Genomic DNA, 12,529 nt, shown 5'->3' on the forward strand with positions numbered 1-12,529 from the left:
AAGGAGATTCGACACCTGCTCACTCTGTTTTCACTAAGCTAGGCTTGTTTACACTTGAGGATGAGGCATTTGGACCGCCTAGCTTGGGGGGCCCAGGCTGCACCCCGGGGAGGAGCCCTGTGATCTCGCTGGGTTGTTTCTTCCCAGGTGAGATGGGGTGAGAGGTCGCGTGAGGTGGGCAGGCGGGGTCAGGGATGGAGTCAGGGTTGGGGTTACATTTGTCTTAGTGCTTTGAGGGGAAGCTCAGCCGTTACTCATCCCCCTGCACTTGGCGTCCCTCACGTCGGCTGGGCCTCAATGAAGCGGGGCAGGAAAGGGTCAGCGTTTCCTCCCCACGTGGGCCGGGGGCTCCCCTGGGCCCGCGGAGATGAATACCCCAGGCCAATGTAAGGTGGGGGCATGAGGGTCCCCTGCAGGACCGGGAGGGGCGGGGCCTGAGTCCTCCACGCCACCCAGGAGGCCCTGACGACAGCTGGGAGGGACTCTCCATAGCCCCTGCCCTGGAATGTTCTGCACCCTCCAGAGCTCCAGAGGGGCTCACCAGTCACACTGGACGGGGTGTCGCGTGGCCCCACCTGGTGCTGGGACCCCATTCTCTCTGCCCTTCCACGTTTTCAGTGTCGTATTTCAAATGTCTGAGAGGAGAACAGTGAAGCCAGCACTTGTCCCTGCTCTTCCCCAGAAATACGTGAGCGGACGCAGCCGAGCCCCCCTCCCTCCACCCCTTCTGGTCCTTGCAGCGGGTCCAGCAGGTCCAGCAGCCTCCGCAGCAGCAGCCCCGCCCGTGACTTAGGGACCCTGCAGCCCCACCCGGGAGTGTGAGGCCTGCCGTGCGCCCGCCCGTGTGTCCCGGCTGCCGGGTCCTGGCCTTGGGGCGCCGCTCCACGGGGTGCAGGTGGGAACATGCCACGGCTTATCTTCTTTTCTTGTGAGGGGCCACCTGCTGCTCACGTGCATGCTCTGCGCTGGGACGGGGGCCAGGGCCGTCTCAGACACCAGGTGTCCTGGCACACACCGACCACGCCACCACCAGCACACGCGCCACGGGTTCCGCAGTCACCATCACCCACTTCACAGAGGGGAAACCGCCCGGAGTGGAATAAGTCTGCTCAGGTCCCCAGGAAATGGGGCAGACCCGGGAGCCTCCGGCTCCAGTTCCTGTCTCCAGAGGAGAATGTGGGCCTCGCCTCCCTGCACCTGTCATGCGCATGGAGGACCAAGGGCAGCCCCGGTGGCTTGGCTCACAGTCTGGCACTGCAGGCCGACTGCCTCCAGGTACAGCCGCAGGAACTGTTCCAGGAGCAGGAACGGAGCGGGGTCTGCAGGAGTCCCAGGGCCTGGCGGGTGCAGGGCTCACACGCTGAGGACACCTGTCTGCGCCTGTCTCTGGCTGGATGCAGCCACCTGCTGTCTCTCGGCAGCCCCAGCTGGGTGGGCCCTCGGGGGAGCTCAGTGGGTGGGAGTACAGCTTCAGGGGTGGAAGAGTGGGCAGGGCCCTGGAGGCGCTCGTGGGGGCTGGCAGGGACTGAGCTGCGGATGGCACCAGAGGGGTGGGGGTCCCACAGGGTCGGGCAGGGGGAGGCCTGGGTGTAACCGGAAGCAGCTGCTGACCCTGTGGGGGTGGGGGTGGGAGTTCTCAGGGCTCTCCCAGAGCAGTCCGAGCTGGGGGCTAGGAGGGGAGTGGGCAGGAGGACCCAGGGACTGGGGGAGCCCTTAGGGCCTGGGCACCGCGCACAGGGCCTGGGCCCGCGGCCGCATGGTGAAAGCCCGGGCAGGCGTGGTGTCCAGGGAGGCCGGGCTGATGCCAGGCGGGGGCAGCAGGCAGTACTTCTGCAGGAGGCCAGCAAACAGCAGGAAAAGCTCGGTCCTGGCCAGGCGCTCCCCGACACAGATACGGCGGCCTGCAGGGGAAGTCGAGGTACAGAGTGGGCTGTGCCAGGTCTGCTCCTGGAGGAGAGGGGTGGGGACCTCCCCAGGGGAGCGGAGGAGCAGCCACAGCCGCCTTCAGAACCTGAGATGAGGAGGTGGGAGTGGAGGCAGCGGGTGGAGCTGGGGACGTCCCACCCCTGCAGCCCTGGAGGTGCCGCCCCACCCCAGCCACAAGGGCGGCCGACCTGCAGAGAAAGGCAGGAAGGCCTCCCGCTTCACGAAGTGCCCGTCCGAGTCCAGGAAATGGCCCGGGTTGAACTGGTCTGGGGTCTGCCACTGTGTCTCATCCAGCAGCACCGAGGTCAGCAGAGGAATCACGGGCGTGCCCTGCGTGGGCAGCCAGGGCACAGAGAGGGGGCCCCGGGGAAGGCGGGATGGGGCCCAGATCGGGAAGTTTCATTCCAGGATGTAGCTCCTGCCACACCCACCACATCTGGTGTTAGCCCACTTTGCAGGTGAGGCACCCGAACCCAGGGAGGCCATGTGACCCCAGGGCACACAGCCAGGGGCCCTGAGGATAGAGAGGACACCCAGGATGCATGGAGAGGGACACCCCAGGACACACGGAGGGGACCCCCCAGGACACATGGACAGGGATGCCCCAGGACACACAGAGGGGACCCCCAGGACACATGGACAGGGATGCCCACAGGACACATGGAGGGGACCCCAGGATATGCAGGGAGGCCCCAGGTCTGCTGGCCAGAGCCCCAAGTGCTGGGCTGTGGGGTGAGGGCTGCCTCCCTCCTGCTCCTGGCTGGACGCCCCTTATTGCCTCCAGTTGGGGAGCCCTGGGCCATCAGGCACCCACTGGAGGCTCAGCCGTCCCAGTGCCCCTGCACCCCTGCCGAGGCCTACCCCAAAGGAGATGGAAGGGGCAAGGGAGGCCCGGCCCCACCTTGGGGAGCAGGAAGCCGCCCAGCTGTGTGTCAGTGGCGGTGCAGCGGGGCACGTGCGGCAGGAGCGTGATGAACCGCTGCACTTCGTGGAGCACGGCGCTGGTGTAGGGCAGCACCTGCTGGTCCTCCGGCCGGGGAGGCCGCCCATGGCCCAGCACGCGGTCCAGCTCCTCCTGCACACGGCCTGGGGCGAGGGGTGGGCCGCGTCGGTGGGAGTGCCATCCCTCGGCCCTGGGGGTCCCCCGGGGGCAGGTGTCGTCTTGCCCGGCGCTGGGTCTCACCCTGCACGTCCGGGTACCGGCCCATCAGAAGCGCAGCCCACTGCAGTGTGGCCGAGGTCGTCTCCGTCCCGGCCATGACCATGTCCAGGGTGCAGGCCACTGCGTTGTCCTCACCAAACAGGCCCTCGGGGTCATCCCCCTGCAGAGGCGTGGGGCAGGGCTCCGTGGGATGATCTGGGGTCTGTCCCCCACCCTACAGACCCAACCCAGCCCTGGGCTCCACTATGGATGCCCCAGTGATCTGGGCTCAGCCATCCCCCAGGCAGGCACTATGGATGCCCCGTTTCACAGACAAGGAGACTGAAGCTCTGAGAGGCTGCCAGCCAGGAGGTGGGGAGCTTGGTGCAGGACTGGTATGGACCCCTCCCCAGCCCTGCTCCCCTGGGGTGGCCCTCAGGACTCCTACAGGCCTTCGAGGAGGACCTGGGTCCCGGCACACCTGTCCTTGCTGGATCAGGGCATCCACATAGCTGCACACAGGGTCCCCTGGGTGCATGTGGGGCCGCCGTGCCTCCAGGAGGGTCCTCAGAATGGTGCGGACCTCCTCAATCTTTCGCAGGACGGGCCGGTGCAGTTGGAGCAGGGCCCCAAGCCAGGGGTAGACGTTGAACAGCTGGGTAGGAGGCAGGAGGAGCAGAGATGAGGACGCAGTCCCAGGGCCGCACCCTGGCAGGCAGTGATCGTCCCCAGCGGCTGTGTTCACACCCAGGGACTCTGGGCGGATGTGCTGGAGGCCGCCACAGAACAGGGACCCTTCGCCCTCAAGGGAGGACCAGGGACTCCCAGGAAACCCCCGTCCGTGCCCTGGAAGGGGAGAGCCAGGCAGGTTTGCACAGCAGGACCTCCTTTCATCCTGCAGAGGGAGGAGGGAGGCAACTGCCACCGTGGAAATAACCTTGAACCTCCTGTGAGTCATGGAATGGGAGGCAGAGCAGACCTCAGACCTCGGAGAGTTGGGGCCGCTGCGGACACGAGGCTGTATCTGAGGGGTGAGCCTGGCACCACCTCAGTGGTGTCCGTGATCACCAGTAGCGAGGTCCACACGGCGCCTCCGTGGCAAGGAGCTGGCGCCAGCAGGGAAAGCCAGGGAACGCTCCGCTGCCCTGGCGCTGCCCCGGACCACACAGTGCCATGCAACCTCCATCTTCCAGGTGGGCTCCGGGCCCGCCTGACTGCACCAGCAGGCAGGGTGGTCTCACCCTGGCTAGGACAGGTGGAAGCTGTGCCCCCCGCTCTCACTTGTGAACCTGACGCTGCCCTCACTTCCGTCACAGCCCTGCCGCTGGGAAGCCAGGAGGACCAGGACCCATGGCCTCTGGGTCCAGCCGTGACGCGGGTATCACACCTGAGATGCGGGCTTCGGTAAACACACATCGAATACGGTGAGGACCCAAAAGAGGGAAACTTTACATTTTGAAGCAAAATGAAATACACATGCGTTCCAGACATCAGAGGGATCAACTTTTGTGGTTTTGGGGCACTGTGAAGAGTGTCGGCTGGAAGGTGCCTGGACTGTCAGGGCTGGGGGGGCATGGAGCCCCCCGCAATCCTGGGGAAGCCATGCCTGCCTCCCTCCCCTGCCCTTGAGCAGGTGCATCTGTCACTGATGAGGGCGTCGGGGGAGATCAAGATCCCCCATTTCCTGGAGAGCACAGCAGCTGGTTTGAGGCCACACGACCAGCTAATGTCAGATAGGTCTGGATTCAGGCCCTTGAGTCTGATTCGTTTTGCAAGGTGAGAGGGCCAAGAGCTGAGAGGGGACAGTGCTGGGGCCCCTGTCCTTCCCCTGCACACCCAGCACCCCGGGCTCCACCCCACCCCGAGGACGGGAGGCAGCCCCTCACCTGCAGGCCAGGGGACCCCAAGAGGACCATGACCTCATCGATGAGAACCAGCAGGGACACGAACACGGGGTCCCGGTAGTCGAACCGGCGGCCGAAGAGGAGCGTGAAGGTGATGTTGGAGGGAGCCCAGCCCAGTAGGGCCAGTGGGAAGGGCTGGCCTGCAAGGGAGACAGGCCTCAGGCACGTCGAGGCCTGGGGAGGGGCGTCCCCGGCCCCCTGCTCACCTCCATAGCCATCCAGCTGCCCCGAAAGGCATTTCAGTTCCTGCAGAATCTTGTCAGCCACCGGCTCCCGGCCCACGCCCAGGCTGTGCAGGGCGCGCACCGTGAACTGGCGGGCAGCTCTCCAGCGCGCCCCGGACGAGAAGAAGATGCCTGTGGGCAGATGTAGCGCCCAGTGAGCCCAGGTTCTCACCCCAGCCAGTCCCACCACGCAGGCAGATGTGGTGCCCGGCGAGCCCAGGTTCTCACCCTAGCCAGCCCTGCCAGGCGAGTGGGCAGGAAGTGAGCAGGCTGACCTAGGGGTAGTAAGACTGGCTGGGCCCTCACCCCCATCCCGACTCCCGTCCCCCAGGACTGGCCCCGGCCCCTCTTGACGTGGGATGAAAAGACCCCTGCTTGCCAGTCCTGAGCACGTGACCTGCTGTGTGGACACCTGGTCCCCCCCCAGCACCAGCCCGGAGGCCCAGCTCCTGCCTTCTCTTCCCCAGGCCACCCTGGGAGCCTCTCCCGCTGCTGGAGCCCCCATCCCTCCTGGGATCCAGGTACCGCCCACCCAGCAGTCCCCCACAGCGCGGGCCACACACCTACCTCCACCTCGCTGGATGAGCTGGAAGATGGCGATGGGAGGCCGGTCGGCCAGCTCCTGCCCAGGGCCTGCCAGCGCCTCTTTGACCACCTCGAACCCTGTCAGCACTACCGTCTTCTGGCATCCCAGGTGCACGGTGAATACCGGCCCGTAGCGTTCCGAGAGCTGGCAGGGATCGCAGGCGTCACCCGGGCAGCCCTCACCCACAAGGCCCCCCTGACGCCCCCTCAGGCCGGGCCTGTGCTGGGCAGGGGTGGGGACAGAGGGGAAATGGGGGCAGGTGGAGGGAGGCGTCTAGATGCCATACAGCCGGCTGTACAGGGTGGAGCAGGCAGCATCCAGCCTGGAGCCCACAGAGCCCCCTCACCATCTGGTGCTTGGCACGGCTGTTATGGGCTTTTCTTTTTAGCCCAAATTCCCCGGGGGCTCTTTTGAGCCCTGAGTCCAAGCAGCAGGGATGGGGGCTGGCTATCTGCTAGGGTGGCACTTTCTGAAATGCCAGAGTCTGCACAGAGTGAGAGCCTGACAGGCCCGGCCCCCAGAGACCCTGACCTGGCAGCCCGGCCAGCAGCACCCCAGCCCACAGTTGGGGGCAGCCAACTGCCCGACTGGTCAGTCCTGTCCCACTGACCCTGCCTGCCTGAGTGAGGACTGAGCGACAGGGCCGGTCAGGCTGCCCCGTGCCGTGTACGCATACCCTCTGTCCTCAGCATCCCTGCCCAGGAGGCACGGGTCCTCTTCCCATTTCACAGATGAGGAAACAGAGGCTCAAAAGTGGGAAGTGGGGCCGGGCGCGGGGCTCACGCCTGGAATCCCAGCACTTTGGGAGGCCGAGGTGGGTGGATCATGAGGTCAGGAGATTGAGACCATGGTGAAACCCCGTCTCTCCTAAAAATATAAAAATTTAGCTGGGCGTGGTGGTGGGCACCTGTAGTCCCAGCTACTTTGGAGGCTGAGGCAGGAGAATGGCGTGAACCCAGGAGGTGGAACTTGCAGTGAGCCGAGATTGTGCCACTGCACTCCAGCCTGGGCGACAGAGCGAGACTCCGTCACAAAAAAAAAAAAAAAAAAAAAAAAAAAGTGAGAAGTGTTTACTGTTGAACACCTGAGGGCCAAGAGGGGCTGAGCAGGCAGCCAACACACGCCCAGGCCCTCCTCCCCTCTGCTGTCCCTCAGCCTGGTCTCCTGTGGGCTATCAGCAGACGCAGCCTCCTCCAGGGAGTCCTCCAGACTCCTGCCCCCGTGCTGGACCCTGGGTGGCACTTCCAGGGCTACTGCCTTTTTTTTTTTTTTTTTTTTTTTTTGAGACAGAGTCTCGCTCTGTCGCCCAGGCTGGAGTGCAGTGGCCGGATCTCAGCTCACTGCAAGCTCTGCCTCCCGGGTTTACGCCATTCTCCTGCCTCAGCCTCTGGAGTAGCTGGGACTACAGGCGCCCGCCACCTCACCCAGCTAGTTTTTTGTATTTTTTAGTAGAGACAGGGTTTCACCGTGTTAGCCAGGATGGTCTCGATCTCCTGACCTTGTGATCCGCCTGTCTTGGCCTCCCAAAGTACTGGGATTACAGACTTGTAATCCCACCCGGCCGGCTGCTGCTTACTCACTGTGTCTGCTTCCCTGTGGGAAGGGGCGGCTTTCCCTTCCCAAAGGCAGGGTGGGCCCTCCGGCCTCCTGCATCCCCCGCTGGGCCCGGCACCATGAGGGTACAGGCAGTGGAAATGGGGCCCGGCTTCCCCAGGAGTGGGGCCAGGACACAGCAGCTGTCTGGGCCGTGAGAGCTGCCCAGGCTCCCTGACCTACCTCCATCAGGGACCGGTCCTGTTGTGACAGACGCAGCAAGTGCAGGTTCCCGATGAGCGGCAGCGGGCGAGGCCCTGGGGGCCACCGGTGGGCTGGGGAGGTGTCTCGGGCGTAGGCACGGAGCAGCCCCCAGAGCCCCAGCAGGCCCAGGAGCAGCAAGAGCAGCAGGGCCATGAGGACGTGGCTGGTGAGGCCCCGCTCCCCTCCTGGGCCCCGTCCCCCCCGCGCCCTTATAGGCCTCCCCGGGAGGGCGTGCCCGCACCCCACCCACCCCACCACCCCTAGAATGTGGAACGAGCAGTTTGCAGGGCAGCCCCCAGCAGGCGGCTTAAAGCTGCAGGCCTGCGTGGAATGTGGGGCTGAGGCCCTGGTGGGGCCGGGTAGGGGAGGGCAGGACAGGGCCCTCTGGGGTCAGGCATCCATGTCCCCTGTCCAGAGAGAAGGATGCGGCCTGTGGACTGTTCCGCTGAACCCACCAGTCCAGGCCCCTTGGCCTTGGCCACCCCTCAGAACTGGAATTCACAGGGCTTTGGGGCCAAGGCCCTGGCTTGGAGGGGAGCTCCCTGCCTTTCACAGGTTCTGAGTGGGACCCTGCGGAGCTCGGGGTTTGCAGGCCTCTCCCAAACCCCATCCGTGTGCACCCAGCTCTTCTCTGATCAGTTCCCCACCGGGCAAGGGACAGGAGTGAGACCTCAGGACAGCCCGTGAGGGGCCTCAAATCCCACAGCCCTCACAAGCCGCCACCCGCATCTCCCGACACGTTTCCAGAGGGTGTTCACCCCGGGTAGCAGCCTGCTCCTTTTTGAGGGCTGCCGCCCAGGCAGGGGATGCAACTGTCTGAGCTAGGACGGCAACATGGAAGGGCTGCCGGGTGGTCGGTGGTGGGGTTTACGAGCCCTGTCCATCTGTCTCCTAAACCGCTGCGAGGGGCGGGAGGGCTGCTGGCAGCAGAAGCAGTGGGGCCTGCTTTGCACAGCCTGCCCTGACATGAGGCAGCTGGAGCCGGCGCCAGTGGGGCGGGACCCTCCCCACGGCCTGTCTCTGGGGCGTTGCCCATGCCCTGTACAAACCACAGAGCCTGAGGCCCTCACCCCTCCTGGGTTTAGTCCCCCGTGATTGGCTGGCAGCCTGAGGCCCTCACCCCTCACCCCTCCCAGAGTTGGCCCCTTTGATTGGCTGGGAGGGAAAGCCCCAGCCACAGTTGCACGCCTCCTGTGGTTGGGAGCTCACTACCTTTATCCCGCTGTACAGCCTCGGGGCCAGGGCTGGGCGGCTGCAGTGGGGAGGGAGTGCCTTATACCAGGGCCACTACTGGGTAGGCTGGGGGTCCTACCTGCCTAGCAAAGCTTACTTAATTAATTCAGGGAACACTTTTGGTTTTTTGTGTTTTGTTTTTGAGACAGGGTCTCGCTCTGTTGCCCAGGCTGCTATACAGTGCTGAGTACAGGCTCACTGCAACCTCCACCTCCTGGGCTCAAGCCATCCTCCCACCTTAGCCTCCCAAATAGCTGGGACTACAGGCCCACACCACCAAGCCCAGCTAACTTTATTTATTTATTTATTCATTTATTTTGGTAGAGATGGGGATCCCACTGTGGTACTCAGGCTGGTCTCAAACTCCTGGGTTCAAGCAGTCCTCCTGCCCTGACCTCCCAAAGCGTTGGGATTGCAGGTGTAATCCACTGCATCTGGCCTAATTTTTTAAGTTTTGGGTTTTTTTTTGTTGTTGTTGTTGTTTTGAGACGGAATCTCACTCTGTCGCCAGGCTGGAGTGCCATGGCACAATCTCAGCTCACTGCAACCTCCACCTCCCCGGTTCAAGCGATTTTCCTGCCTCAGCCTCCCGAGTAGCTGGGATTACAGGCGCCTGCCACCACACCCAGCTAATTTTTGTATCTTTAGTAGAGATGGGGTTTCACCGTGTTGGCCAGGACGGTCTTGATCTCTTGACCTCGTGATCCTCCCGCCTCAGACTTCCAAAGTGCTGGGAATTTTGTAAGTTTCTTTTAGAGAGGGCGTCTAGAGGCTGGTCTTGAACTCCTCCTGGGCTCAAGCAATCCTACTGTGGCAGCCTCCAGAAGCGCTGGGATTACTGAAGTGAGCCAACGCTGGGCCAGCCTCTTTTTCTTTTGAGATGGAGTCTCGCTCTTGTCTTCCAGGCTAGAGTATAGTGGTGCAATCTCGGCTCACTGCAACCTCCATCTCCCGTGTTCAAGTGATCATCCTGCCTCAGCCTCCCGGGTAGCTGGGATTACATGCATATGCAACCACGCCCAGCTAATTTTTGTATTTTTCGTAGAGACGGGGTTTCGCCATGTTGGCCACGCTTGTCTCGAGCTCCTGACCTCAAGTGATCCACCTGCCTCGGCCTCCCAAAGTGTTGGGATTACAGACGTGAGCCACGGTGCCTGGCCCTGTTTTAAAAATAACTCATTATGGCTGGGTGCAGTGGCTCATGCCTGTAATCCCAGCGCTTTGGGAGGCCAAGGCAGGTGGATCACGAGGTCAGGAGATGGAGACCATCCTGGTTAACAGGGTGAAACCCCGTCTCTACTAAAAATACAAAAAATTAGCCAGGCGTGGTGGTGGGAGCCTGTAGTCCCAGCTACTCGGGAGGCTGAGGCAGGAGAATGGCGTGAACCCGGGAGGCGGAGCTTGCAGTGAGCTAAGATCCGGCCACTGCACTCCAGCCCAGGCAACAGAGCGAGACTCCGTCTCAAAAAAAAAAAAAAAACTCATTATTGGGGAATTGACAATACTCTAACTGCTGCCTATACGTGTTGCTTGCTCTGGGGGGCATGGCTGGGTGCACATATTTACATTGTTTTCAATCTTAGGCTGTCACAGAACATCCTGCTAAAAATATGTGTCCGTACCTGCAAGGATGGGCACAGTTGCACGGATATCTTAAAATAAATTCCTGGAAACCAGGTGGCTGAGCCAAGGGATTGTTGCTGTCTGATGGCCGGCGGACCTCCAGCGCCCTGCAGAAACGTGTGCCGACTGCAGCCTGGCTGCCCAAGCGGAGCCTGGGACTGTTCGGATCAGGCCTGATTGATCCAACCCTGCCGGTCAGATACTCAGCCCTGTGCCATCCCTATGACCAGGAGGAATGCAGCGCTCTGGCTGGCTCAGGTCCTGCCTGGCCCTGACATCAGAGGCAGGGTGGGTGGGGTGGGTGGGTAGGTGGGCTCCCCTGGAGGGGCTGGAGTCAGACAGACCTGGTTCCAAACTCAGCCCCGCACCTGTCGGCTGTGGCAGATGGCAGCTGCCAGAGATGGCTGCACAGATTCTCCCAACCACATTGTCTTTGTGTAAATGTAACACTGCGCTTCTCCCTCCACAGGAGGGTTTGTGGTCTTCCCTCTTTGTGACACAAAGTAGCAGAGGCCAGAAGCTGTGTTTGCTCATTTGGCCTGTGGCATTCACCCAAGGCTTTTGCAGCGCACAGGAGATCCAGCACACATCGAAAAGGAACAGTCCCTTGGCTCGGCAACCCAGTTTCCAGAAATTTAGTTTAAGGCATCTTTGCAACTGTGCGGAAAGAAGTGTGCGCCCTGCCTCAGTGACTAGGTGGCCCCCGGAAGAATGCCCCCGAGACTGAGCAGGCACAGTGCAGGTTCCCACAGCTCTTGCTTGAGTCCCTGTTTTTTTTTTTTTTTTTTTTTTTTTTTTTTTTTTTTGAGATGGAGTTTCCCTCTTTGTCGCCCAGGCTGGAGAGCAGTGGCGCCATCTCGGTTCACTGCAACCTCCGCCTCCCGGGTTCAAACGATTCTCCTGCCTCAGCCTCCTGAGTAGCTGGGATTACAGGCACCCGCCACCATGCCTGGCTAATTTGTGTATTTTCAGTAGAGACAGGGTTTCACTATGTTGGCCAGGCTGGTCTTGAACTCCTGACCTCTGGTGATCCGCCCACCTTGGCCTCCCAAAGTGCTGGGATTATAGGCGTGAGCCACTACACCCGGCCAAATCACTGCATTTTTTTTTTTTTTTTTTTTTTGAGACGGAGTCTGGCTCTGTCGCCCAGGCTGGAGTGCAGTGGCCGGATCTCAGCTCACTGCAAGCTCCGCCTCCTGGGTTTTACGCCATTCTCCTGCCTCAGCCTCCGGAGTAGCTGGGACTACAGGCGCCCGCCACCTCGCCCGGCTAGTTTTTTGTATTTTTAGTAGAGACAGGGTTTCACCGTGTTCGCCAGGATGGTCTCGATCTCCTGACCTCGTGATCCGCCCGTCTCGGCCTCCCAAAGTGCTGGGATTACAGGCTTGAGCCACCGCGCCCGGCCAATCACTGCATTTTTTTAAAAGGTCAACGATCCTAGCCCTTGCCACCTCTTGTACATAACATACCGTCTGACAGGATCAGTGGCTATAATCTATGACCAGATGGACTCTTGCATTGAAACCTTGACGATGGGATTTGGCTCTAAGGTACCCCTGAGCGGGTGCAGAGCCTCCACCACCTGTTGATTGATAAGCTGTGGCCCGAAACATTGCTTTGGAGCAGTCGGACGGAAACTCTGAAACACCCTCCCGGATTGCAGTGCTCAGTAGGAATCTGAATAAAACTAACTTTAATTCTTCAAAAGCAAAAGTTTTCTCTAGTTGACTCCTTGAATCTGGGTGGGCACTTCTGACCACGGTAGAGGCTGGATCCCAAACAGTGATGCAGCTTCCTCTTGGTTCCCCAGGACACCTGTGCCGTGGACCCAGGCGTCATGCTGTGGGGAAACCCAGCAGCTCCTAGAGGGGCCCACGTGGAGGGGACCCAGGCCCACAGAACCATGGCCACGCCTCTGCCCAACCCTGAGCCCACCTGCCTGCCAGCCTCGTGCACCATCCTGAGTGGATCCTCCCGTCAGAAGTGGAGCGAACCCAGCCGAGGCCCCGTGGAGTGTCTCCACCAAGACCTGCCCAAGTGCAAGTCCGTGGGTAATGACTGCTGCTAAGTGAGCTGCTTTGTTACGCGGCGGCAG

General features: G+C 61.7%; 1 protein-coding gene across 1 annotated transcript; it reads right to left on the bottom strand.

The window, feature by feature from the left end:
• Nucleotides 1–494: 494 nt before the first annotated feature.
• On the bottom strand, nt 495–7,845 carry CYP2W1 (cytochrome P450 family 2 subfamily W member 1). The gene is made up of 8 exons (XM_008018897.3): nt 7,558–7,845; nt 5,763–5,925; nt 4,954–5,327; nt 3,549–3,722; nt 3,110–3,248; nt 2,828–3,012; nt 2,115–2,256; nt 495–1,901 (listed from the first exon to the last, which is right to left on the bottom strand). The coding sequence occupies exons 1-8, from the start codon at nt 7,729–7,731 to the stop codon at nt 1,714–1,716; spliced, it is 1,539 nt and encodes a 512-aa protein (XP_008017088.3). The 5' UTR covers nt 7,732–7,845; the 3' UTR covers nt 495–1,713.
• Nucleotides 7,846–12,529: the final 4,684 nt, after the last annotated feature.

Source organism: Chlorocebus sabaeus, chromosome 28 (genome assembly GCF_047675955.1).
Source record: "Chlorocebus sabaeus isolate Y175 chromosome 28, mChlSab1.0.hap1, whole genome shotgun sequence".
Taxonomy (NCBI): domain Eukaryota; kingdom Metazoa; phylum Chordata; class Mammalia; order Primates; family Cercopithecidae; genus Chlorocebus; species Chlorocebus sabaeus.

Coding starts and splice junctions, on each gene's coding strand:
- CYP2W1 (XM_008018897.3), bottom strand. CDS start 7,731: ATGGCCCTGCTGCTCTTGCTGCTCCTGGGCCTGCTGGGGCTCTGGGGG. Junction 5,926..7,557: donor AGGACCGGTCCCTGATGGAG/GTAGGTCAGGGA, acceptor GATCCCTGCCAG/CTCTCGGAACGCTACGGGCC. Junction 3,249..3,548: donor CCCTGATCCAGCAAGGACAG/GTGTGCCGGGAC, acceptor ACGCCTCTGCAG/GGGGATGACCCCGAGGGCCT.